Genomic DNA, 25795 nt, shown 5'->3' with positions numbered 1-25795 from the left:
TTATAGGGCCAAACAGACAAACACCTATCACGGGGCCAAATAAACCCTCACACTAGAGTCGAGGATCGACTCTGATACCATTTGTAACGACCCACACCCAATTGTGTAGATATTGTCCCCCAAAGGGGCTCTCACGACTTTAAAATGAGTTTACATAGTTAAGAGGAGCCTATACTTATATAGCGTTAAGAACTTTCTACCCTATCTGACATGGGATATCACATTAAGTATATAACCATTATCCTTGACATCAATGTCACCAAGTTAAGAACGTCATAGGTGAGGTAGTTGTTCCCACTATAGAGATATCTAGTCTTGTCCTAATGATGAGTTTATATCCCTTGATTTCTAAGGCCCAACTTGCTAATAGGGTGGTGTTGAACCCAAATTAAAATGAACTCGATAATGGAGGGCTTGGACTTGCCTAGAGCCCTCTCCTACTTGATCTTTTGAGTTAATTAAGAGTATTTTAAATCCTTAGTGATTACCTTGATGAATAAATTATCTACTTTGAGAATTTCCAAAAATATTTATTTCCTAATTGGAAGCCTAGTGTAATAAGAGATTGTCAATCATGAAAAATTTTAAAATTTTTTGTGAGTATTTTTCAAAAATAAATTTTGATAAAATTTCTACTCTCAAAATTTTAAAAAATATTTTCATAAAATTCTCTTTCTTTTACACAAATCCAATTAGTAAATATTTTATGTAGGAAATACCTTCAAAGAAATTTATTTTCATCAAATTACAAGGCCTTTTAGCAATAACTTTTTAATGATAAAGGATCTCTAATGAAAATTTCCAAAATATTTGTTTTCTAAATTAAAAACTCTAATGTAATAAAGAAATTACCAATTTAAGAGATTTTAAAATTTTTGAAAGCAACTTATCCACTAAAGGAACTTAAACTCTCATATTCAAATATTCTCATAACATTTACTTTCCTTATACTTTTCATTTTTCCAACTTCATTAATATTCTCATGGAAACTTCATAATAATTTATTCCATTAAATACTACCAAAAACACAACCTTTAGTAATTCCATAATGGATGAAATATTCTTTGTGATAATCTTCCAAATATTTTTATTTCCTTAAAAGGGATTAAAAAATCTATTTTGGAACATATTTTTAAAATATTTTATATCTCCATTATATGACTAAAACTTTTCACAAAAATTTTGGTAACATTTCTTATTATAAATTCTCTATCATGAGATATTTCAAAATTTTTATTTACTTCTTAAACAAGGACTCCTATGCTAAAAGAATTGCTCTTTATTTCTTATCTTTGAATTATCTAAAACCATCCAAAGTCCTTCTCTTGGGGGGAGAGTCTGAAGGACTTGGTGGTTTCCTCTTTATCTCAGGGTGGGAGAGCTTAAAGGATTACCATTACTATAGGTGTCTTTTTCCTCTTCTCACAGTGGGAGAACCTAAAGAGCTATCTATTCAAAAAAACCAATTGGATAGTTTAAAAGGAATAACAATTGAATTTTAACAACTAATTCATAGAAAAATAACATTGGAAAAGACTTCCTATGAAAATTTATTTCTTAAGAAAAAACCAAAATTACTATACAATTATTTATCACTCTTTAACACATGCTAAAACAAAAATAGCATAAAAAAATAATAAAAAAACTCTCATTTGGATAATAAATAATTTTGTTTTAGTATGAAATTTGGTAATACCATTTGGATAATATCCAAATTTACCAAAATATTAATTTGTAACAAGAAACTAAGATTAGTAAGCAAATTACAACTAAGCCTCACACTATTTCATAAGTCCGCAAGCTACCATAAACCTTTTCTTTACTATCTTTCCACTACCCCAAAATTTTGAGATGGGTGCTAGAAACAACTTGCACCATTGGAAGGAGTGTTTGAGCCAATTGAGTGCTTATTTAGTGGCTCAAGTGCTCACACTACTGCTTGAGCACCAACCTTAATGCTTGAGCGCTGCATCTTTTTCCTATGCACCCAAAGCTGATTTTTACAAGGATTTCAACCATTTTTCTTCTAAAAAACTTACCTTGAATGGTTCGAACCTCCATGTGGAACATGTTGAGACCTTTGAAATGTTATCTTTTCTCTTGGGTTACAAGATTGATTCAAAAATTGAATTTTTATATGGAAAAGCTTATGTTCCTCAAAATGAAGTTTACAATTAATCTAGAAAGTAAAAAAACATTTTTTTTACTAGCAAGGATAAATCCTACGCCCCTAAACATGGAGCTTACAATCCAATCTAAAAGGAAACAAATACTCACAATTATAATCATCATATTTAAGAAAAACCAAATCCACATGCATTTATTTTTGGGGCTATGAGATGAAGAACAAGCCTTGCAAAACCAAGTTAGCATAACTTAGAAAGGTTCTATCATGCTTTTTGCTAATCTATGACTCTAATACCAGTTTTAGGGAATCCTAAATGTCTTTGTTCCCTATCCCAGGCTTAGGCTAGATGCATGAAACTTTTCCTAGGCCTTTAAAACCTAAACAACGGAAACAGAAACAACACTTTTAACAATAAAAAAATCTAGGTTTATGCATTATAAAACTTTACCTGTGATTTAGATGTTCTTAGAATTTTAAAGGCTTTGAAATCATGGTGGTCATCATAGAACTTGTGTACCCAATGATTTTTTACCTTATCTCTCCCTTTATGGATCCCGACACAAGAGAAAAGTGGGTTTCTTTCTTTCTCTCTCTAAAAGGTGACTAGGGTTCCTCTTTTGGAATTTTAGAAAACTGAATGACAAACCTAAATTCCTAACCTCTAAAGGGGTTTATATAGGCTTCCTTGTGGGCTTAAGTGACTTGAGCCCAAATTAGGCTCTAGCCACTTAATTTAGCCCACTTAGGTCCTAACAAATTAATTAATTAGTCCTAACAGTATCCAATTAATTAATTAACCTAATCCATAAAGGCAATTCATAAGATCTAGTACAACTTTGCTTTTACCAAAACGCTTTTATGCACACTTATGAATTACATACCCAAAATACCTTCAAAGCATATGCCACCATGAACTTAAAGCTTGAGTGAGAACCAATGAGACCCATAGGAAAATATTAGCTCCCTCAGAATCCAATTCTAAAGTTGATTCAATATCCCATAACAAAGAATTAACTACACTCTAGTACTTTACATAAATAAACGAAGTTCGAGTTTGTGACCTACTATCCACTACATACAAATTTCTCATGAACTAGTATTCGTAATTTAATAAGGTAGTATTGACATTAGTTGTCCTTGCATTCAACTTCGTTTATACAACACAATTATGAGGGCTCATAGATTAGATGAGGCCCAGATGGTCATGTTATTCCCTATGTCCTTGAGTTTTGTAGCTGAGCATTGGTTTGTATCATTAGATTCCTCTCGCCGTAGGACTTGGGATGATTTAGCTCAAGAGTTCTTGAGAGGGTTTGCCTTTAGCACTCTTGTGGATGTATCCAGGAGAAAGCTTGAGACTATGAGACAAGGACCTGATGAGTCAATCGCTTCTTTTATCTCCTGCTGGAGGGAGAAGTTTCTTCAAGTTGTTGATCGTCCTCAGAAAGAGAGAGTAGATTAGTATGGTAGTGAGGAGCTTGCAGCCTAAATTTGCTAGACACTTGATGGGATTTCCACACACAGACTTTGGATCTTTAGTGCGGGCACTCTATGACATAGAGGATGGTTTATCTCAAGGTTTGTGGCTCGATTCTTCTTCAGGGTTCGATCTCCAATGGAGTCGCCAATTTGTGGACCCTCATTTTCACGTGTGTCCCTACTCGTCAGTGAGACTCGCCTTTTAAGGGGTGAAAAATTGTGTTTTATAAAAAACTAGAGTTGCCACTTATTTTTATTATTTTTTTAAGGAAAAATAAAATAAGAAACTAAAATCCTAATAAAAATGACTCAAACTTTTGGAAAACGTGTTTTTGAAAAACTCGAGTCTAGGTCCGAAGATTAGGTTACCTATTGGAAAGGTACCTTAAAAGGTAATACCCCTCTAAGCCCTAAAAAGGTCTCTACTAACTAGATTGATGAAAATATGACAATTAATTGATTGATTAAGGGTACCAAGGAAGCAAGGGTGATCAAGCTTAAGAATAAGCAACATGCTATTCATAATCAAACAATCATACCACAAGAAACACTCATTTAAGAAAAGGGGATTGGTGTACCCGAGCTGTGTCCCAAAGCGTTTTCATGAAAATATCAAAGTTAGTTTAACAAATATAACATACAACATGCATTTCATCTTATTCAAATAATCAAGTAACAAACAAAACATACAAAGCAACAACATATATCCGAATTTGCACATTGAAAGTTTGCATGTTTGCATAATTTCAGGGATAAAAGGTGTGAGAAATGTACTTGGATAGTATGCATAACTTACCACGTGCTTACACGTGATGAAATAGGGTTAGAACAATTCATGATCATAAATAACTATGATGTAAAACACTAATATATATAACATTTGTGTAGCTCTAAAAAGGCAAGATTCCAAAGGAATATCATCTATCACCATGACATACATACAAGCTCATTGTTAAATTTAAACTAATACTCTATGTAGCCATAAGTATCAAAGTTAGTAACTAAGACAAAAACATGCAATAAATTGGCAGAATAGTTGCATTCACTTGAAAATTTCTAAACAAATATCTAGAGATATGGGAGGAATCATACGTGATCCTCATTATGTCTATATTACAATACCAAAGCCAAGATCAAGCAAAGATATATCAATTAACTCCATATTAAAAGATAAGTTAAAGATTGTACATAATTTCTAGCATGCTGTCAAAATATAAGCTTTCGTAAAACAATTTCTAAAAAAATATCTAGAATAAGAATTTAATTACAAAAAATTAAAGAAAATTCTACTATGTGTCTAAATGATCATAAAATTGGTTGAACAATTTAATAGATCTCCATTTAATCCCAGTTGACAAAAACATTCGAGAAGGTCCAAAATAGGGCATAATTCAATAACATGCATAAACTGATTTTTTAAAACTAATATAGATGTGCCAAAAAATAATGAAAAAAATCAAATTTTTTTTTCAGAATTCTTATTTTCCAATAAAAATAAATACAAGTTCATAAGGAAAATAGATCAATTTTAAAAACAATTAGACATTCCCTCTATTCAAGATTAGGGTAGTGCAGTGAGTGTAGAAATGGAAAATTATATCTTTTGATTAGAAAAAATATTTTCAATATTTTATATGTCTAAATTCAATTTCAAGAAGTTTAAAATCAAGTAAAAATATCAAGTAAAATTTAAAAGTTCATCTAATAATTTATTTTTACAAAAATATTTCAAATGTCCATAACCAGGTGAAAACAGAATCCCTAAAAGACTCATTTATATCTTCTATTTTAGAATTGTTTTTTAATTCAAACAAAGTTTAAATTTATATTCAAGATGTCTAAAATATCTTACAATCACTAAAAAAAAATTAGAAGCATCATAAATAGATCAAATCGAATTTTCTTTTCAGAAACATAGTAAGTTGAATAAGCTAATCGAAAGAAGGCTTTTGAAAAAATGATTTTATGTATGGGTTCCACCAATTCCTCATTCAATATCCATAAGTTTTACTTGTGCATTCCTTTTAGTTTGGGAGCACAAGTCCAAACCTATGTGAATAAAAGCAAAATTTGGAAAACTATAAAAAAGGAATGCAACTTGGATAAAATTGAGTTGCATATTTTTAAAAGAAAGTGAAATATTTGCCCTAAAACTTAGAATGATTATTTTTTAAGAGTCTTTAAATGACTTAAATTCTTCTAAAAATGATTTGAAGAGAAACGAAGGAAAACGAGTGAATTAATAAATCCCAAACAATAGACACAAAATTTGTATTTTTTTAATTCTTTCTTAAAACAATTTGAAAATGAGATGAGGTCAACTTGGATCATCTTTTTTACTACCTTTCATTTGGAATCAAGGAGTCTCATTCATGATGGAAATAAAAATCGTTTTTGAAAACCAGGAAGTAATTTTGCCTAAAGTATCATTCTAAAAAAAACAGAAAAACTCTTTTCTAAAAAAAAGATTTAATTAAAAAATAATAATTAAGATCAATCAAAGGCGGAATTATCAACTCTAAGAATTACAAGGATTCAAACTAAAAAAGGGTATTCCCAAATAGCTAGCATACAAAATCAATAACCTAATTGACTAACAAGAAAAAAAACTTAAGAGAATCTACAAACTCAAGAATTATCATCATTAAAAAAAGAACCTTAAATAAGTATCCAAATCACCTAACTTACCAAATCAAAATAATTTTAGAACTAGGAATTTACTCCATAAAAAATAAGAACTTTCTAAATAACAACTTAATCATTTAACCTACCAAAACAATATAATTTTAACACTAAAAAATAACTCCATAAAAAAAAAGAACATTTAAAAACATAAACTTTATTATCTAACTCGCCAAAACAATATAAATGCATTAATATCATCAAAATTAAGAACTTTTTGAAACAAACAATAACCTAATTGTAGACCCTCCATTTTGTCCTTCTAGCATATATCCTATTATGTGTTCGTTTGGTACTTTACAACAATTCTCTGGTGGCCCATTATTACTCATGTAGCTTATCTTTTATGAGTCACCTTGGAGACTCTAATGGGGGGATTTATCTTGATCCTCATTGTGACTTTGGAAACCTCTTGAGTTTAGTTTTAGACTTAGGTCATTGAGATGTTTTTTTTAGTTTAGGTTCCATTTAGGCGCATTTTTAGGCTTAGTTTACTTAGGTTTAATCTTGAATTGGATTGCATGATCTTAAGATTAGGTGAGCAGTTGCTTGATTTTTGTTTTTTGTTTTTTGATTGCATAAGATGAATTTTCGATCTTTGGCTGTATGATTTTGATATTTTGATTTTGATTATTATTTATTGCATTAGTTTAATATCTTGATTCTTTTTTATTACATATGCGATATTTATATTTATATTTTTGCTTGTTTTATTTATTTATTTGTTTATTTAAAAATTTGCATGAGATTGAAGATTCTATTTTTTTTAAAAAAATTGCATGAATTAATATTTTGATTTTCTTATACATTCATGTGATTGACTTTTTTCATTTATTTTTCTCTATTCTATGATTTTTATTTTACCTTCTATTTTATTTTTGCATTAGATATCCGAGTTGCATTTTTGGAGATTGTAAAAATCATGGCCACACATGGAAGGTTGCACACATAAAAGGGGATTTTCTATAAGCCGCACAATGGGAATTAATGGAGGTAGCCTCATATTGATTCTTCGAACACGACAACACAACTTGGAAAAGGAAAGAGGTTGCAAATTTCTAGGATATTGGACAACAAGTTGCTACTTTGGAAACATAGAGATTTTGTTTCTTTTTTAGGACAACATGCAATATCAATAGTGGCAGAATGCGTCTTTCAGAAGGGAAAACCACACAGATTATATATATATATATATATATATATATATATATATATATATATATAAAGGCTATAGAATTGGGGAAGTGTGAAATTTTTTTGGAAAGAAAGTGGCAGTAGGTTGCACTTTGAGAGCCTCCACCAATACCATTAGACGTATTAAGATCACACACACCATTGCAAGAAAGTGGTAGTAGATTGCACTTTGAAAAACCTCATCTACCCACAAATTTTAGGGACCCTCACGCAGCCATAGAAGAAGTGGGTTGCCATATAAATAAAAATATAAGAACAGGGAAAGGGACTCCCGGGAGCATGCACAGATTTTGGAGAGCAGTAGAGGACTTCAAACAGCAGATTGGGTTGCCACTTTGACGCACCAAGAGAGGATTTTTCTCCACATATCAAAAGGAACGATTGACATGCACAAGAAAGCTCTCTCCACAACACAGGTTAGTTTTCAATAAAGCAATTTTTTTTTTTAAAAAAAATTTAGTTCATTGGTTAAATTAATTCTTTGTGATATCTTTTTTTAATTTCAATTCGCACAGTTTTCATTTATTTCTTAGATTTTATGCTTTTTGTGATTGTGGTTCATTAGTTAAAATAATCATAAAGTTTATGTTTTTAGTTCCATGTTAGTTTATTTTAAATCTATATGTTAGTTTAAATGTGTTTGTGATTTTAATTCAATAGTTTAATTAATCCTATTAGATAAAGTTTGTATTTTTTTAATTCTGAATTAGTTTAGTTTTAATCCATCTTTTAGTTCAAGTGTCTTAGTGATTTTAATCCAATAGTTTAGTTAATCATGTTAGATAAAGTTCATGTTTTTAATTTCGATTTAGTTCAATTTTAATTTATCTTTTTAGTCTAGATGTGTATGTGTGTTTAGTTGATCTTATGCTAGTTCTTGATTTGTTATTCTCAATTTAGGCCTTTTTTGAATCCTAATTGTTAATTCTTGATGGATATCTCGTTAGTTTATTTGATCTAAATATTAATAGTTTATTATTTCGATAGCTCTTTATTAAATTTAATCTTCAGAGGCCATAAGAAAATAGTGAAGATTGGCCTCTATTCTCACCACTTTAGTTTGCTCGGTTGTTGAAAATTTTACTTTGTGATTTTTTTTTTGGTATTTTGTCTCTTATGTTTTGTTATTTTCAAATTAATTTCTTTTATTTTAAAATAAAATACTTTTCCCAAAAGGTCCCTTTGAAAATCTATTTTAAAAAATTCTTTTAGAGTCCTTAAAATCGAAATCTCAATTTTTTTTTTTTTAAATAACATGCAACCATGTTTTGATCGATTTACATATTTCTCAGTTTCCAATAAAAGTTATGGTTTTGAGTAAGACACGAATCCAAGCTTGTGGTCCCAAAAAAATGGGATAATTATAGGCTAAATTTGTGTATATCAATTGGGGAATTGAATGATCCCCTACATAAAATCATTTTTTCAAAACTCTTCCTTACTGTTAGTTTTCACTCAATCACTGACCTTTCACTTTAAAATTTGTTTCAACAACTTCAGAATACTTTTAAAAAATTTCCAAAACTTGTATGATTTTCCTCACTTCTTGAACTTGAATTTAAAATTTTGTTTGAGTTAGGAAGCAATTCTGGAATATATGAATAAGTCTTTTAGGTTGCTCTGTTTTCACCCAGTTCTAGACACCCAATTTTTTTTTGTAAAAATAAAATAACATATGACTTTTCAAATTTGATTCAATATTTTTTTCTTAATTCTAGACTTCTTGAAGTTGATCTTAGACATTTGAAATATTAAAAAAATATGCTTTTTTTGAGGGAGATATGATTTTTCAATGTTGTACCTACTGTACTGTACATGATGGAATCATTTTTTCAAAATTCTTCCTTATTGTTAGTTTTCACTCAATCACTGACCTTTCGCTTTAAAATTCGTTTCAGAAACTTTAGAATATGTTTAAAAAATTTCCAAAACTTGTATGATTTTCCTCACTTCTTGAACTTGAATTTAACATTTCGTTTGAGTTAGAAAGCAATTCTGGAATGGAATATATGAATAAGTCTTTTGGGTGGCTCTATTTTCACCTCGTTCTGGACACCAAAAATATTTTTGTAAAAATAAAATAATAAATGAATGATCCTGGATTTATTTTTCTTGTGATATAGACAGTTTGAACGATGTGTGTGGTTTTTTTGTATGATTTTATGTGATCACTTATTATTTTTAAAAATCATTTATGCATGTCACTATTTTTTTTACCTAATCTAAATTTTCTAGAACTTTTAGGTGTCTTTGCTGCAATCTATCGTTTGAATAAGGGTTCGGTTTTTGGTATGTTGTTCTAGATGTGTAGGTGTTGTTTCTTGAAATTTTTTGTAATTAAATTCAACTCTAAGATATTTTTTCAGAAATTGTTTTGTGATGCTTCCTTTTCTAACTACATGCTGATGGTCTTGTACTTTGCTTAAATGTGTTATTTATCTTTGGAGTCATTTGACTTATCTTAGCTCAATTTTGGCTTTGGTACTATATATTAGACATAATGAATATGTTATATAATTTATACTTGTCCTAAGCACTCTAGCATTTTTGGAGGAATCTTATAAATTATGCATGTTATCCAGGTATGCTCTCCATCGCTTACTTTTTAGAATTTTATGAATATGCATGTTGTTGTGAGTCATATCTATGTTTGATGTAATCCTTGGGTGCTTAGATTTATGTTCGGTTTGCTCTGATTAAATACATGTCATGTGCTATATTTATGTGCTAACTTTAATGTCTTATGATAGCGCTTGAGAGGTAGTCCAGGTACACATCCTAACCTTTCTTTGCGATTGTGATTTGATTTTTTCTCTTGGCATGCTAGTTTTTTAAATCACTTTAGCCTTCCAAAGTTCCTTCAATCAATTGACTAATTACACTCTTCTCTCAACTTAGTCATTAGAGACCTCTTTAGGGCTTAGAGGGGTGCTATACCTTCCCAATAGGTAACCTGGTCCTCAGACTAAAACTTGGGTTTTTCAAGACTTGTTTTTCCTAAACTATGGAGTCACTTCTTTAGGGTTTTCTTTCTTATTTTATTTTCCCTTTTAAAATAAAATAAAATAAGTGTTGACTCCAACTTTTCCAAAACTAATTTTTCATCAATAAAAATAAGTTTTTCTATTAAGTGGGGATGCATGTGAAAAATGTGGGTCTACACTAATATCCCAACATCAAAGTTTCAATAAAATTTAAAAATTGAAAATTAACATAATTAAAAATAAGAACCTTTTAAAACAAGCAATAACCCAATATTCTAACATCCCTATTCGAGATGTGCATGTATGGGCTACCTTTGTGGAGACTTTTACATCTTATAGGGCTATCACAAGCGAAACCTCAAGGCGTGTGTTTGTTTCTTAGAAATCTAATGGTGTGGTTACCCTTGAGAATGAGTGAATGGTGCATGCTTTCTCTTGGTGGCAGTCCGTATGTAGGATCATTTATGGAGGTTGGTTGTTTCTACATTATGCATGTTGCATGTTGCAACGTGGCTTCAAAGAAGATGCAGCCCACCCTGTTTTCGATCTTTGATGCGGCTGTTAGTGGAGTCCATTCATAGTGACGATAGGGTTGTAAATTCTTTCTAGGTTGTGTATGATATTTTTTGGATCAAAAGATGTTGTGTATACTCAATGGACTATGCGTGTTCTCCATGCTCGTGCGGACTGTTTTTGTAGTTCTATATATCCCCAGCCAAATGCCGGCTGATGGGTGCTTTCTCAAACTATGATGCGACTGTACCTTTTATCTGCAATGGGGTGTCCCGTTGCTGTCTCCCAAATGGCATCCTTTATCCTCTCATCTCTTCTCATGTGGCCCAAATTCTCCCCTATATGGAAACCCACATCATTCCATTAATGATATGATCTCTAAAAGAATTCATCTCATCCATGAATCCATTCTCTAATAATAAAGTCTCATTTTTCCTTCTTTCTCTAAATCTTCCATCCAAAGTCCCCATTTCATTTCAAATTCCCTTTTCATATTAAAAAAATACATGTAGTCGTGGACTCTCCATTATTCTCAAGGAATCCAATTTTCCTTAAACTCTCAAAATCCATATCTTCCTTACCAAAACAAATCCTTAGAATTTCAAACTTCCCCAAAACGTCTTCAGAGTCCCACTTTCTTCAAAAACCTCTTAATTACCATTGTAGACCCTCTATTTTGTCCTCTTATCACATGTCCTATAAGGTATTTGTCCCGTATTTTACAACAATTCCCTGGTGGCTCATTACTACTCGTGTAGCCTATATTTTCTAAGTCACCTTGGGGACTTTGGTTGAGGAATTTATCTAACTTCATTGTGACTCTTGGTAGCCTTAGTTTAGACTTAAGCCCATTTAGGCACACTAGGCCCACTTAGGCACCTTAGGCCCATTAGGCACCACCATAGGCCCACTTAGGCACTCTAGGCCCGCTTAGGCACCTTAGGCCCTTTAGGCGCCACTCTAGGCTCACTTATGTCACCTTTCAGGTAATTCTTGCATGTTTGCATGATTGGTATGAATTGCATTTTTTGTATGACTTGTATGACTTGCACAACTCATTTATTATAAAGTTGCATGACTGGACTTTGTATTATTTTATTTTTATTTATTTTATTTATTATCTCGTTTATTTCTTCTTCTATTTTATTTTCCTATTATTTTGTCACTTTTTCCATAATGCTTGTCCTTACTTATCTATGTTAATTTAATAATTTTGTTTAATTATCTTATTAGTACTATTATTATTATTATTATTATTATTATTATTATCATTATTATTACTACTATTTTATTATTATTATCATCATTATCACTATTATTATTATTGTTATTATTATTTATGTTCACTTTTTTATTATTATTATTATTCTATTTAATTTATTTGATTTTAAAATTTTGTAGTTAAGTCCACCAATGGAAAGATTGGAAGAAATCATGTAGAGCTGCAACTTGGAGGAATATTTAGAGTGCAAATATTGGGAGTGGCAACTGGACATAAGAGCAAATTCAAGGTCGGATATGAGCTGATTTGGATTATTGGAGAACCAATCCTGGTGTAGGTCGGGTTGGCAAATCCTTAGAGAATTGGCTTGATGGTTAAGAGTATTCCAATTTCTGTGGGGCATGTGGTGATCCCTAGGTGCATTGTTCATTGTTTTGGTGTCATTCTCAAGTTGGTGGAGTCAACAGGACGTGTATAGAAATAAGATGGTGATGTTTTGGAAAATGGGGAAATGAATCCGGTGAGAGAGCATCATTTTTTTTTTTTATGAAAGAAAGATTTCCATAACCAGTTTTAGCAATGAAAAAAAGTTGATGCAACGTGCATATAGACGGGGTGTGAGGCCATGTTCAAAGAGAGGTGATTGAAAGAAAAAAAAAAGATTAAAAAAAAAGAAAGGAAAGGAGTAGAGATGATTGTTGTTCCTTCCATTACTGTGGCTGGAGAGAGGAGCTGAATGGGGGGATTGATTAGATATTAAAAAAGAAAAAAAAGAAGGAAGGGGTCGGTTTTGGAAAAAGGAAATAAGGGGTCAGTTTTTAAAAAATGAGGGAGAGAGAGTTTTATAGAGGGAGGAGACTACCATTTTGGATCGAGAGAGAGAGTTTTGAGAGCGTGAGAGGGGTTGTTTGAAGGGATCAAGAGAGAGAGTTTTGACAGCGTGAGAGGGACTGGTTGAAGGAATCAAGAGAGAGAGTTTTGACAGCGTGAGAAGGGTTGTTTTCGGGGATCCAGAAAAAGAGAGTTTTTTGAGAGTGGAGAGAGGTTATTTGAATGGATCGGTGCAGAGAGTTTTTAAGAGCGGAGAGAGGTTGTTTGAAGAGATCAGTGCATGTAGTTTTTGAGAGCGGAGAAAGGCTGTTTGAAGGGATCGGTGCATGGAATTTTTTAGAGTGGAGAGAGGCTGTTTGAAGGGATCGGTCCAGAGAGTTTTTGAGAGAGGAGAAAGGCTATTTGAAGGGATTAGCGCAGAGAGGTGGCTGTTTGAAAGGATTGGCAAGGAGTTCTTGAGAATGGAGAAAGGTGGCTGTTTGAAGGAATCGGTAGGGAGTTTTCAGAGCGAAGAGAGACGACATTTGAACTGACCAACGGAACCATCTGAACAGCAGTCCATCTATCCATGCATCATTGAAAATGTATTGGTTGAGGAACCAAAAAATTGGATCATTTCCCATCAACTAGCAAGCCATTGTTCCCGAGCACCATTGGAGAAAGTGAAAGCAGCTACACACCACCAGGTTGTTTGGAAAGCTGGCTAGGTAAGTCATTCGTTTTTTTATATGCATGGGTTTCCAGTAAAGTCAAAAGTTTGATTAGTTTTTTCAAGTGGAATTATTATTATATTGGGTGGTTTGACTTATATTATTGGCTCCAGCATGTACTTGTTTTAATATGGCAGCATAATCTCACTTTTTGTTTAACTTTTGATTTATTACATTAAAGATTAGAGTTGTGTTTAGGGTTAGTTTTGGTATATTATATTAAATTCATAAAATACAATTTTATGTAGTTTTACTTTTGAAAAAAATAAAATAATAATATAGTTTGAAATTTATTTAGTTTAGTTATGATTCATTTAATTATCAGTTGTTTATTTATTTATTTGCTACTAATTTAATGCTTTGTAACTTATTAATTTATTAATAAGATTGAACTTATGGGTTAAAAATTCAATTAAAAAAAAAAAAAAATCTGTTGTAGGTGGTTTGAATTGACTTTAGGTTTAATTAAAATTTTAGTTTGTTGAAATGATTGATTTTTATGTGTTAAGTATTAGATTTTAAACTTACCATAATTAGTGTTAAAAATGTTTGTTAAGCTTAAATTTTATTTCAGTAACACGAGTTTATTAAAAATAAATAAATTAATTCCATGAGTTCATATGTCGTTTCATTCATACTTTGTTTCATTCATATTTATTTATTTATGTGTTATCAAATTATCTATTTGATTATGAGTTTAATTTTATAGGTTAGAAATTTAGTTTTAAAATTTGTTTTGGGTAGTTTTATAATTTAATTTTTTATTGAGGTAAAATTTTAGTTTGTTGAAATAATTGATCTTAGGTGTTAAATATTTTGATTTTTGAATTTGCCTTAGTTAGTGTTTAATTCATTTTGAACTTAGATTTCAATTTAATAATGTAAATTCATTTAGGAAACTAATTCCATGAACTCATATTTTGTTTTAGTTTGCTTTCATTTCATGTGATTCATTTTAATTGTTTTAGGTGTTTTTTTTATAATTCTAAGTTATTAATAAAATCCACATTTAGAAGGTGCCTTGCTTAGTTTACTCTGATTTTCACTCATCTATTCAGTTCAAGTATTTTCTGTAATATTATCTCACTAATAAAATTAATTCTATGATTGACAATTCATATTTGCCTTGATTTAATTTGGTCCATTTTAATCAGTCTAGATGCGTTTGTGTGTTTAATCCATCACGTGCTAATTCGTTATTAATACTCTTAATTGATATGTTTCTTGAATATTAGTCATTACTTTAATTGATTAAAGTTTGAATAGTTTATTGCTTAGGTAGTCTCTGGTAAAATTTAATTGGTGAAGTCGTCAGAAAATAATGAAGATTGGCCTCCATTCACACCATTTTAGTTTGCTTGGTTGCCAAAAATTTTACTTTGTGATTTTGTTTCCGTTTGTTTTGCTTGGTATTTTGTTTCTCATACGTTTTATTGTTCTCAAATTAATTTATCTTATTTTAAAATATAACACGTTTCTCAAAAGATCCCTTTAAAAATCTATTTCAAAAACTCATTAAGAGTTCTCAGAATCAAAATCCCATTTCCTTAAATAATATGCAACCATGCATGTCTTGATCAGTTTGCATCTTTCTTAAGTTTTCAATAAAAATTCTGATTTTAAGTGGGATACGAATTCAAGTTTGTGATCCCAAATAAATGGGATAATTATAGGCTTAATTTGTGTATATCAATTGGGGAATTGGTGAAACTCCTACATAAGAAAATTTTTCAAAACTCTTCCTTGTTACCAGTTTTTACTCTACCACTGACCCTTTAGATTTAAAATTCGTTTTAGCAACTTTAGAATGTTTTTAAAAATTTTCCAAAGCTTTTATGACTTTCCTCACTCCTTGAACTCGAATTTAAAGTTTTTTTTTTAGTTAGAAAATAATTTTGGAACAGAAAATATAAATGAGTCTTTAGGGGGGCTCCGTTTTCACCTAGTTCTGGACATTCGAGAACTTTTTGCAAAAATAAAATACTAGATGACCTTTTAAATCCGATCCAATATTTTTTCTAAATTCTAGGATTCTTGAAATTGATCTTAGACACATAAACTATTAAAAAATATGCTTCTTTGAGGGAGATATGATTTTTCAAATTCGTACCTACTGCACATGCTGAATTTTGGACATCTGATTAGCTTGAGTGTTTTAAAAATATTTTTGAATACCATCCAACCTTGGATTCATTTTTTGTGTGATATAGACACTTTAAGCTATGTGTGATTTTTTTTATGATTTTATGTGATCATTTATTATTTAAAAAAAAATTGTTTATGCATGTCAGTTTTTCTTATCTAATCTGGACTTTATAGAAATTTTAGGTGTCTTTGCTGCAATCTGTCCTTTGAATGAGAGTTCAGCCTTCAGTATGTTGATCTAGATGTGTAGGAGTAGTTTTCTGAATTTTTTTAGTAATTAAATTCCACTCTAAGCTGTTTTTTAGAAATTTTTTTTATACTCCATTTTCTAATTGCATGCTGATGGTTTTATACTTTACTTGAAATTGTTATTATTTTTGGAGTCATTTGATTTATCTTAACTCAATTTTTGGCTTTGACACTGTATATTAGACATAATGGATATGTTGTATAATTTATGCTTGTCCTAACCACTCTAGCATTTTTGGAGGAATCTTATAAAATATACTTGCTATCCAGGTATGCTTTCTATCCTTTAATTCCAAAATTCTATGAAAATGCATGTTATCATGAGCTATATTCGTGTTTGAACGCTATCCTTGATTGCCTTGATACTTGTTTGATTATCTTTAATAAAACGCATGTTGAGTGATATACTATTCAAATTAACTTTGATTGTCTTATGATAGTAAGTAAGAAGCAGTTTAGGTATACACCCTAACTCTCCTTTATGATTGTAATTTGATTTCTTATTTGACATGCTAGTATTGATAGAATCTCAAAATCACCTTAGCCTACCTAGGTATTTATAATCAACCAATTAATTGCCACATTCCCCTCAACTTAGTCAGTAGAGACCTCTTTAGGGCTTAGAGGGGTGCTACCTCTTACAAGTACCTTCCCAATAGGTAACCTGATCCCCGAACCTAGACTCGGGTTTTTCAAAGACATGTTTTTTCAAAACTATGGAGTCACTTCTTTGGGGTTTTCTTTTTTGTTTTATTTTCCTTTTTAAAAATAAATAAAATAAGTGGCGACTCAAACTCTTTCCAAAAATAAATTTTTTAAATTTTTTTCAAAAATAAAAGTGAGTCTTGTAGATCGAGTGGGGGCGCACGTGAAAAATGCGGGTCCACAACCATATTTAACTCTCCAAAGGTGATCTTCAATAACACCTAAAAGTGTTTTTTTCCTCCTCAAAGTCTTACAAGAATCAACTCTTCCTTATCTGATGGTAAATTTCCCTATAAAAACATCAAATTATTAAATTAAATAAATGAATAAAAATTTTACAAAATGATAAAATGATAATAATAAATAAATAAATAGCAAGATAATAAATAAATAAAAATAATAAACAAATAAATAAATAAAAATAAGTGATTGATAATAATAATAATAATAAAAATAAATAAATAAAATGAATAACGCAAGCTATGCAAGTCATGCTAAGAATGCCTAAAAGGTGACCTAAGTGGACCTAAGTGACATAGATGGGCTTGATGAGTCTTAAGGAGCCTAGGGGTGTCCAAATGGGCTTAAGTAACCTAAATGGACCTAAGTGAACCTAGATTGGCCTAAGGTGGTGCCTAATGAGCTAAGTGTGCCCAAGTGACCTAAGTAGTGTCTAATGAGTCGGGTACACCTAAATGAGCCTAAGTGAACCTAGATGGGTCTAAGGTGGTACCTAATGAGCTAAGAGTGTCTAAGTGGGCCTAAGTGGCCTAGGTGGGCTTAAGGTGGTGCCTGATGGGCCAAATGTACCTAAATGGGCCTAAGGTGGTGCTTAATGGGCTGGGGTATACCTAAATGGGCCTAAGTGAACCTAAATGGGTCTAAGGTGGTGCCTAATGAGCCAAGAGTGCCTAAGTGAGGAGCCTAAGGTGGTTCCTAATGGGCTAAGTGTACCTAAATGGGCCTAAGGTGGTGCCTAATGAGCCAAGAGTGCCTAAGTGGGCATAAGGTGTTTAGGGCAGTGCTTAAGTGACCTAAAGTGATTAGAACATTGTTCAAGTGACCTAAACATGCTTACGTGTGCAATCGTAAAAGTGCACTTAAAATGAGTTATCTTAAAAATGAAAAAAAAAATAAAAAATCTTAGATCTAACTCAAGGTTGCTAAAAGGTCACAATGAGGTGCTAGATAAATCCCTCAACCAAAGTCTCCAAGGTGGTTAAAAAAGGTAAGCTTGTGTGAGCAGTAATGGGCCACTAGGGAACTGCTATAGAGTACTGAAAGAACACCTAAAGCATATGCTAAAGGGATAAAATTGAGGGTCTATAGTAGTGCTATCTCCTATCAAGATTATCCCTCCAATCATTGAGTTACAAATCCCACTTGTTATGTGATCAATTGACATACTTCAACTCCGTCAAATTTCCACTAAAGGAAATGCTATGGTCATAATATTTTAGATCACATGTCCTTTAGATTACCTAAAGGGACATATTATCTCAAACCCATCAAATATCATGATGTCTCTATTGAGAATACTTATTGTCACCAACCTTCATCAACAATGATTCAATCCATAGGGATATATGTCCACTTTAAGGTCTCACCTATAAGTTAAAGCCTTCTATTGATTTTAGCATATACTTAATACCCTCTCAAGGTTGAGAGTCTATGTAGTATAGTAGCTTGGTGACTCATGACAACTGATAATCTTACGTCATGATTCACTATAAGCCCAGTCTAGTGTGCATAACATACACTACTATACTCATAATAGGAAAACCATCCCAATGAATAAGATAAGCCATCCCTCTAATTAGGAGATAGTGAATTATAAACTCTAAAGGATTGCCCAAATCCATGAACTAATTATGAACTACTCATTACCTTGCAAAGAGCTTATGACTTGTATCATTTATGCAACTTCTAATGCACCCAAGTCTTGTACAATATAAGTGATATAAGTCGAATGTTAAAATCAAAGTCAATGCATAAAAGGGATAGCCTAGGGATAATGAAGTCTAACTTTGTTACATCATGTCTTACTTTTAAGGACTAAATCCCAACAAAACCTTATCTAGGTTTTGTATGGGCCCTACATGAGTTAGAAATTATGTATCAATTCCATCCACTAAAGGATGGTTATACTCGACCATAAACTCTTGTAACTATCCATTTTTTTTTCTCTGTTAAATTCAATACAGAATGCAGCTTCACAACCAACTCTACTCAATGTTTTTGGTTTCCCTGGTAGATTTTCAATTTTGAAAACATTTGTTCACTCAATATCTTTCTCTAGAATAAACCCAATTTCAAGATATCATAATTTGATTTTGGTTACATTTAAATAATCCTTTCATACACTAAATCTTGTCACTTTGGGATACATATTGTGAAATGCATTTGCCTTATCTACGGAATTGTATTCTATTTTCCATATATCTTCAATTGAAATACCATTCAATACTTTCTCCAAAATAGAATGTCAATCACAGTAAAAATTACCACTATCCATATTGTTTTCATAATTTTCATATTCCAAATCAATGATGAAATCTTATGCCTTTCCTTTCTCCATTTTATATATTAGAACATTTAAAAAAAAGACAAAATCATAATATAACATGTTATTTGAATTATTATTAACAGTGATAATAATTTCGAAAAGAAAGATGTGACCAAGGTAGGAAAAATGTGACCAACAAATCAGAAATGTGATAAAAGTACAAAAAATATGACTGAGGTAAGAACAATGTATTCAAAGTACAAAAACTATAACTAAGATACGAAAAATGTAATTGCTTTGTGAAAAATGTAATCGATGTATGAAAAAATGTGATTAAACTATGAAAAATGTGATCAAAGTATAAAAATGAGGTTGGATTATGAAAAATGTGACTAGTGGATGAAAAATATGACCATGGTATAAAAAATGTGATCAATTTATGAAAAATGTAATCAAGATAGGAAAATATGATCAAGATATATAAAATGTAACCAATGTACAAAAAAACGCGATGAGTACAAAATATATAATGAACCTACTAAAAATATGATCAACATAATTATAATTCTCTTCATATAAATAATGAAATCCCATTCTACATTAACTAAAATAAGTAGCAACAAAATTATAATCGCAATGAACATGCATTATTATGTTGAACAAATGAATATTAGTAACATCATTTTGAATAATAAATAAATTAATACTATAGTTTTTACAAGCAAGATAAACTCTTTACTACATACATTATCTAAAGAATATATATATTCTTACCTTAAGAGTGTAAGACATTCAACTTCTTTGCAATTTTTTCATCACTGAATAAATCTTCAACTTCTCAACACTTTATATAAAATGATTAAAAAAGGATATAAATCCTATTTTAATTTTGTTGATAGGTCAATTAATTTTTATAAAAAGATAAACTTTTTACTAAATATATTCTAAAAAGAATATTTTTTTTTAAAGATAATAATCAAGTTGCAACTTTATATTTATATGAAATAACATGAAATGAATTAAAATTATTATTTTTTACACATTATAAACTCTTAACTAAATTTTTAAAATCGTTAAAAAAATTTCAACTCATAACTTTACATATTTGCATAAAATAAAAAAATTTTAAAAATTAAAAACCAATCTAACCTTCAAAATATAAAATCTTAAACTTCTTTTTTTAAAACCAATCGTACCATAATTGGACCCTTTAACATCGTATTTCTTTTCATCTATTCGTATATACACACGTCAGGGAGTGAGACTGGTAGTTGAAAGTGCAACGTAGTAGACATTCATTAACCTTAAAAATAAATCGTGGGCTTCCCTTTTCGAGGAATTACGGTTGTACTCAACATCACCAAGGTCGTGACCACTGGTTTTGATTGAATGCAGTGATGGAAACACTTCAAAGATGAAATGCAAGTGCATTAAAAGCCTCCCAGGATAAGGTATGGATTCCTTACGTATGCTCATTTTCAGCCAAGAAAGGGTATGAAATGCCAAAGTGCATTGTAAAGCACAATCCCAATAAATTATATGTCAGACAGCCCGACTTCAGAAATACAGAGGACCAACCATACCCTACATCAGTGGCGGACGCAGGATTTTGTGGTGGGGGCGGCGGCGCGAGGGGGTTGGCACCCCTTTCTGTCCATCTCTGCCTACGTCAAGGATTAAAATATCTTGACTAAAATATTCGAATATATCGTGGATTTACGATATATCCCATATCCATGGATACGCAAACAAAGATATATATATATATATATATATATATATATATATATATATATATATATATATATTTTCAGATATTTTATCAATATTTCATTGAAATTTTTTTTATTATTAAACAAATAAATTATAATTATTTTATTTTTTTATTTGATTTAATTTATTATCAAAAATATAAAAACATAATTTTATTTTATTTTTATATAATCTATATATTTATTCAATATAATAAATATAAATATTAAAAAAATATACATATATTATTATTTATTTGATATCATTGAATATATTTAAATTAAAATATATCATAATTTTAATATTAAATATATTTTAAAATTAGACATATTATCATAATAATATTGTAAAATAATCTATAATACAACTTAATAATAAATATATATTTATAAAATTTATATTTTATATGGATGTAGAGGATATTATTATTAAATATGAAAAATTATATATATATATAAAACTTTAAAATATCAATTTTTACTTCTTATATAATTTTTAATATTTTCATAATTTTTATATCATCGAATCAAAATATCCATTGATATATCTTCGATATATTCATAAAATCGAAATATATTCGTGATTACTGATATTTTCATTCTTGGCCTACATAAACTACCAACCGTAAGAAAAGATTTTTAATTTTTTTGATGGTTTAAAAAATAGTTATCCAAAAATAACCGTTGTTAATAATTCCAACAAAAGCTTCTCCCTAAAACTATTATATATTTACGCAATAAAAGTATTATATATTTACGCAAAATGCAAAATTTCTTAAAATGTTCTTTGCATTTTCAATTGTTATTAAAAACCATTAAAAAACAACTAAAAATATATAAAATATGTTAAAAAATTAAATAATTTTCAAAACAAATTCCCATAAAACTATTTCATCATAAGTTTGTGAAACGTGTTTTCCAAATTAGAAAACTGTATCACTTTCTTTTCCCAAACCAAATTACCTAGTCACCTATTACCTCGTTGCCTATAAATAATGTATCTCGATACGATATAAATATTAGTAATTTTAATATATGAATACAAGAACTTTTAGAACTTACATTCAAAATTAATGATTTTTAAAAATTATTTTAAAAAGTAAGATATTAAAATTTTTAAGGAAATAATTATAATAACAATTAATTAAACATTACCATTTTATGGCACAAACATTGAGAAAATAGCCAAAACTCGGTAAAAATTACTAAAAAGATAATCAAACAAAGTCTTTTCTATTGATTATATAATTATCAAACATGTTTGAATTAATTATCAAGCATGGTCTTAATAACCACGTTAAGTTTCTTTCCTTATCAATCATGCGCTTGAAAAATGCAATTTCAATACTTAATAAATTCATAGAAAAAATTGAAATATAAAATTTAATATTCTAAATGTTATTTTTGAAAGTTAAAACACTACATGAAAATTTTCTAACATTAAAGTCATAACCAATTTTAATCATTTCTATTTTTTAAAATTTAAAATAATACAAATAGAAAAGTATCAAATAACTAAGGTAACTCTTTTATATATATATTTAGTGATTTGGGATTTTAGTGTTGGGGATTAGTTCACATACCTAAAATTTCTAATAAAAATTTTAAGTTATATTTGATTTATAGGATATGATATGTGTATCTTAAAATATTATATCATTTTGGATAGAAAATATATATTTCAAGCTTTGGATATACATATCGTATAAACATGATATTTTAAGGTGATATTTTAAGATAATATGTTCAATAAAATATATATATTATGGTATATTATATTTATATTTAATTTGTGAAATGAATAAAAATGATAACATGAAACTTATATTCTTTTTAATGTTTAAAATAAAATTTATATCACTTTTCCAATAATTTTTTATTTAAATAATTATTTTTTTTATATTTAACAATATTCATGATTAAAATGTTTAAATTTTATAAAATAATTTTTTTAAACTTATTTTATCCCATTACCAATCAAATATGAGATATGATATTAAAAACCTATTTTTTATTATTGCAGAAGATGCTCAAAATCTTTATAAAAAATGAAAGATTTTATTTCATTGTTTCTAGATACAAAGATAAATTTTCTATGGGTTTTGGAGATGCAGAGTTTTTTTTTTTATGTTGAGTATGGTCTTCCCTTGAGGAGTTCCCCTTTCATGTTTTTTATAGCTACTCTTCATGTGAAGGAGCAAACCATTCCCGTGAAGGGGTTGACTTTTCTACAAGTTTTTGCACGTTGTTTGTAGACTTTTCGTTAAAAGCCAAAATGGCAAAGCAATTTGTCAAGGTGGCACTGGTAGTGGCCAGGTCAGGTACTGGGCTTTACCTGATGGTAATAGATTACGGGGATGGGCTAACTCTGTTTTTATCTCATGATAGACTAACCCTTTTTAAGAGTATTTTATTTTGGCAATATCACATACTTTTATCCTATTAACTAAAAATGACATTAACGACTTGAGGTTTCCTCTAATAGAGATCACTTCATATCTCTAGAGGATATGAATTTGTCAACAAGAACGGGTTAAATATCATAAATAATTGGGAAAAGGAAAAAGTATAAAATTATTTTCTTTACTGAATTTGGGTGAGAATTAAACAAAAAGTTATTTTTTAAAATTAGTTTGAAATCATATTTTCAACGGATCATAAACTAATATTTTAAAATATGATTTTTAAATTTATACTAAAACTGTAGTTTCAAATAAATTTGAAACAAAATATTATAAAAGTAAAACGAAAAAAAAAGGAAATTATTTTGATAAGTAATTTAGACGTAAGGTCAAAATGAATATTTAAATGGAAAATGGCCATCAAAACTTCCAACATCCATCATAATAAAATTAAGGTGACAAAAACACTGCCATCTTTATTGAACGCGGTAATATAATCTTTCATTTAGAAAGCACAACCCCAAATATAAGCTAAATATCTTCGTAGAAGAATTTCTGGAAAGCGTCAATGTGGCGTACTTGCAGCCTCAGTGCAACAAGGAATGATCCCTCTAGGCCCTGGCCGGGAAATACGAAAACCTTCCCATCGTAGCCAATTGCTCCTGGACCCATGTAAATTTCCTGGCCCCACCCGAAGTCCGCCCCATAAATGGGCAGTCTGGCCCAGCTAGTGATCTCAAGATTAGGGTTCCCATAGAAAGCTCCTTTCGCGCATCCAACAGTGTGGAAATTCCTGAACTGAGTTACATCCTCCTGACATTTCACATACACAAGAGATGATTGTAAATATTCATGCGTTGCCTTCTCTATTGCCTGTCGTGCTTTACCTGAAGCATAGCCTAATGGCTTGGAGACTAGCTCCCCTGACATGCTTTCAGCAGTTACCCGAAAAGTAGCATTTCCGAAATATCTGGGTGGCAATGGTGGCTCCATGCGATTGCGAGCATCAACGATGATAGACAATGTTGTTGGCTGCTGGCTTTCATGCTGACGTGCCTTGCACGCACTCCTCCAGATGTGTCCAGCAACAGCCTCATACCTGGTGTAGGGGCGCTTGTTGTTGGAAGCACTCCGATCCTTATTGGCTTTGTCCTTCAGTTTCTCAACTTGATCTTTGCTTAATTTTAACTTGAGTATAGCGGTTTCTCTCTTCCGCTCTTCCATGTTATCCTGCTTCCCAATCAAGAGGGGTTGAGTACTATACTCTGGATGATCAAACACTGGTGCACTCAAATGCTCCGGGGCTAGTAAAACTGATCGATCCAGAAATGGTGGGCTGTTGGATTGCTCGCCACGGGCGATTTTAGCCCACTCCGAGATGAAGTGTAATGCACTAAGGCCATCAGCGATGGTATGCGATATTCCCAAGCCCAGACTCATGCCACCACAGCTAAACTTGGTGATTTGCACCAAAATCAATGGTAGTTCATGGATTGGCTTGTTGTAATCCACTGAAGGGATGAGAGCTCGGATCTCTTGGGTTGGTCGGAAGTCTCCAAAGTCATCGATTTTGGCTTCGGACTCGACTGCAATGAGTAGAGCCCCCAAGGCATTGCAGTCGAGCTCAAGGCGGCCTCCACCAATCCAGTGCAAGCGTCCCGCTAGTGGATAGAAAATCACCAACGCCTCACTCAGAGAGTGCCTCAGAATCTCGGTGGCCGATTCAAGGGACACATTTACAGGTGGGTAAAAGTAGATGGTGGGTGCGTGAGTGAGAGCTCTAACTTGATCACTGTCTGATAAACACCTGTAGCCTCCCGGTGTCTCCTTGGCTGGTCTCACCGTGTAAGTAGCCATCAATTTCACCATTTTTCTTTTTCTGGAGACACAAACCCAGGGGAAGAACTTGAATAGGATAAGCGATTTGCAGCACCTTATATGAATGCCTTGTAAAATAGAATAGAAGAGGGGTATATATATAGCGCCCATGGCTGCATGCAACCTAACTTTCAATCCTATTCTAATGGCAATATACATTTATATAACTACTGTTCAATCCACGAATAATCCTACCTATAAATGAAAGCGGTTTTCCATTAAAGAAAAAATAAAATATAATTTTCTTTTTTATATATTTAAATTCTTGTAGTTTCTTATCTGGGAGTAATATATATATAAGGGCGGTTATCTATTAATTCCTTTTTAGTTCAGATTTTAATTTTTTAATTTACATGATGGTTTCTACTCTCTATATTTTAAAATTTATACCTAATCTCATGCTTGCAATGTAGCGC

General features: G+C 30.8%; 1 protein-coding gene across 1 annotated transcript; it reads right to left on the bottom strand.

Moving 5' to 3' along the window:
- Positions 1–23957: 23957 nt before the first annotated feature.
- On the bottom strand, positions 23958–25466 carry LOC100246835 (spermidine hydroxycinnamoyl transferase). Its single transcript, XM_002274659.5, has one exon. It carries the CDS (start codon positions 25368–25370, stop codon positions 24033–24035), a length of 1338 nt encoding a protein of 445 aa, XP_002274695.1. The 5' UTR covers positions 25371–25466; the 3' UTR covers positions 23958–24032.
- Positions 25467–25795: the final 329 nt, after the last annotated feature.

The sequence above is a fragment of the Vitis vinifera genome, chromosome 11 (assembly GCF_030704535.1).
Source record: "Vitis vinifera cultivar Pinot Noir 40024 chromosome 11, ASM3070453v1".
NCBI lineage: Eukaryota > Viridiplantae > Streptophyta > Magnoliopsida > Vitales > Vitaceae > Vitis > Vitis vinifera.
Note: the sequence above shows the minus strand (reverse complement) of the source record. Positions and strands in the feature narration are given on the sequence as shown.

Coding starts and splice junctions, on each gene's coding strand:
- LOC100246835 (XM_002274659.5), bottom strand. CDS start 25,370: ATGGTGAAATTGATGGCTACTTACACGGTGAGACCAGCCAAGGAGACA.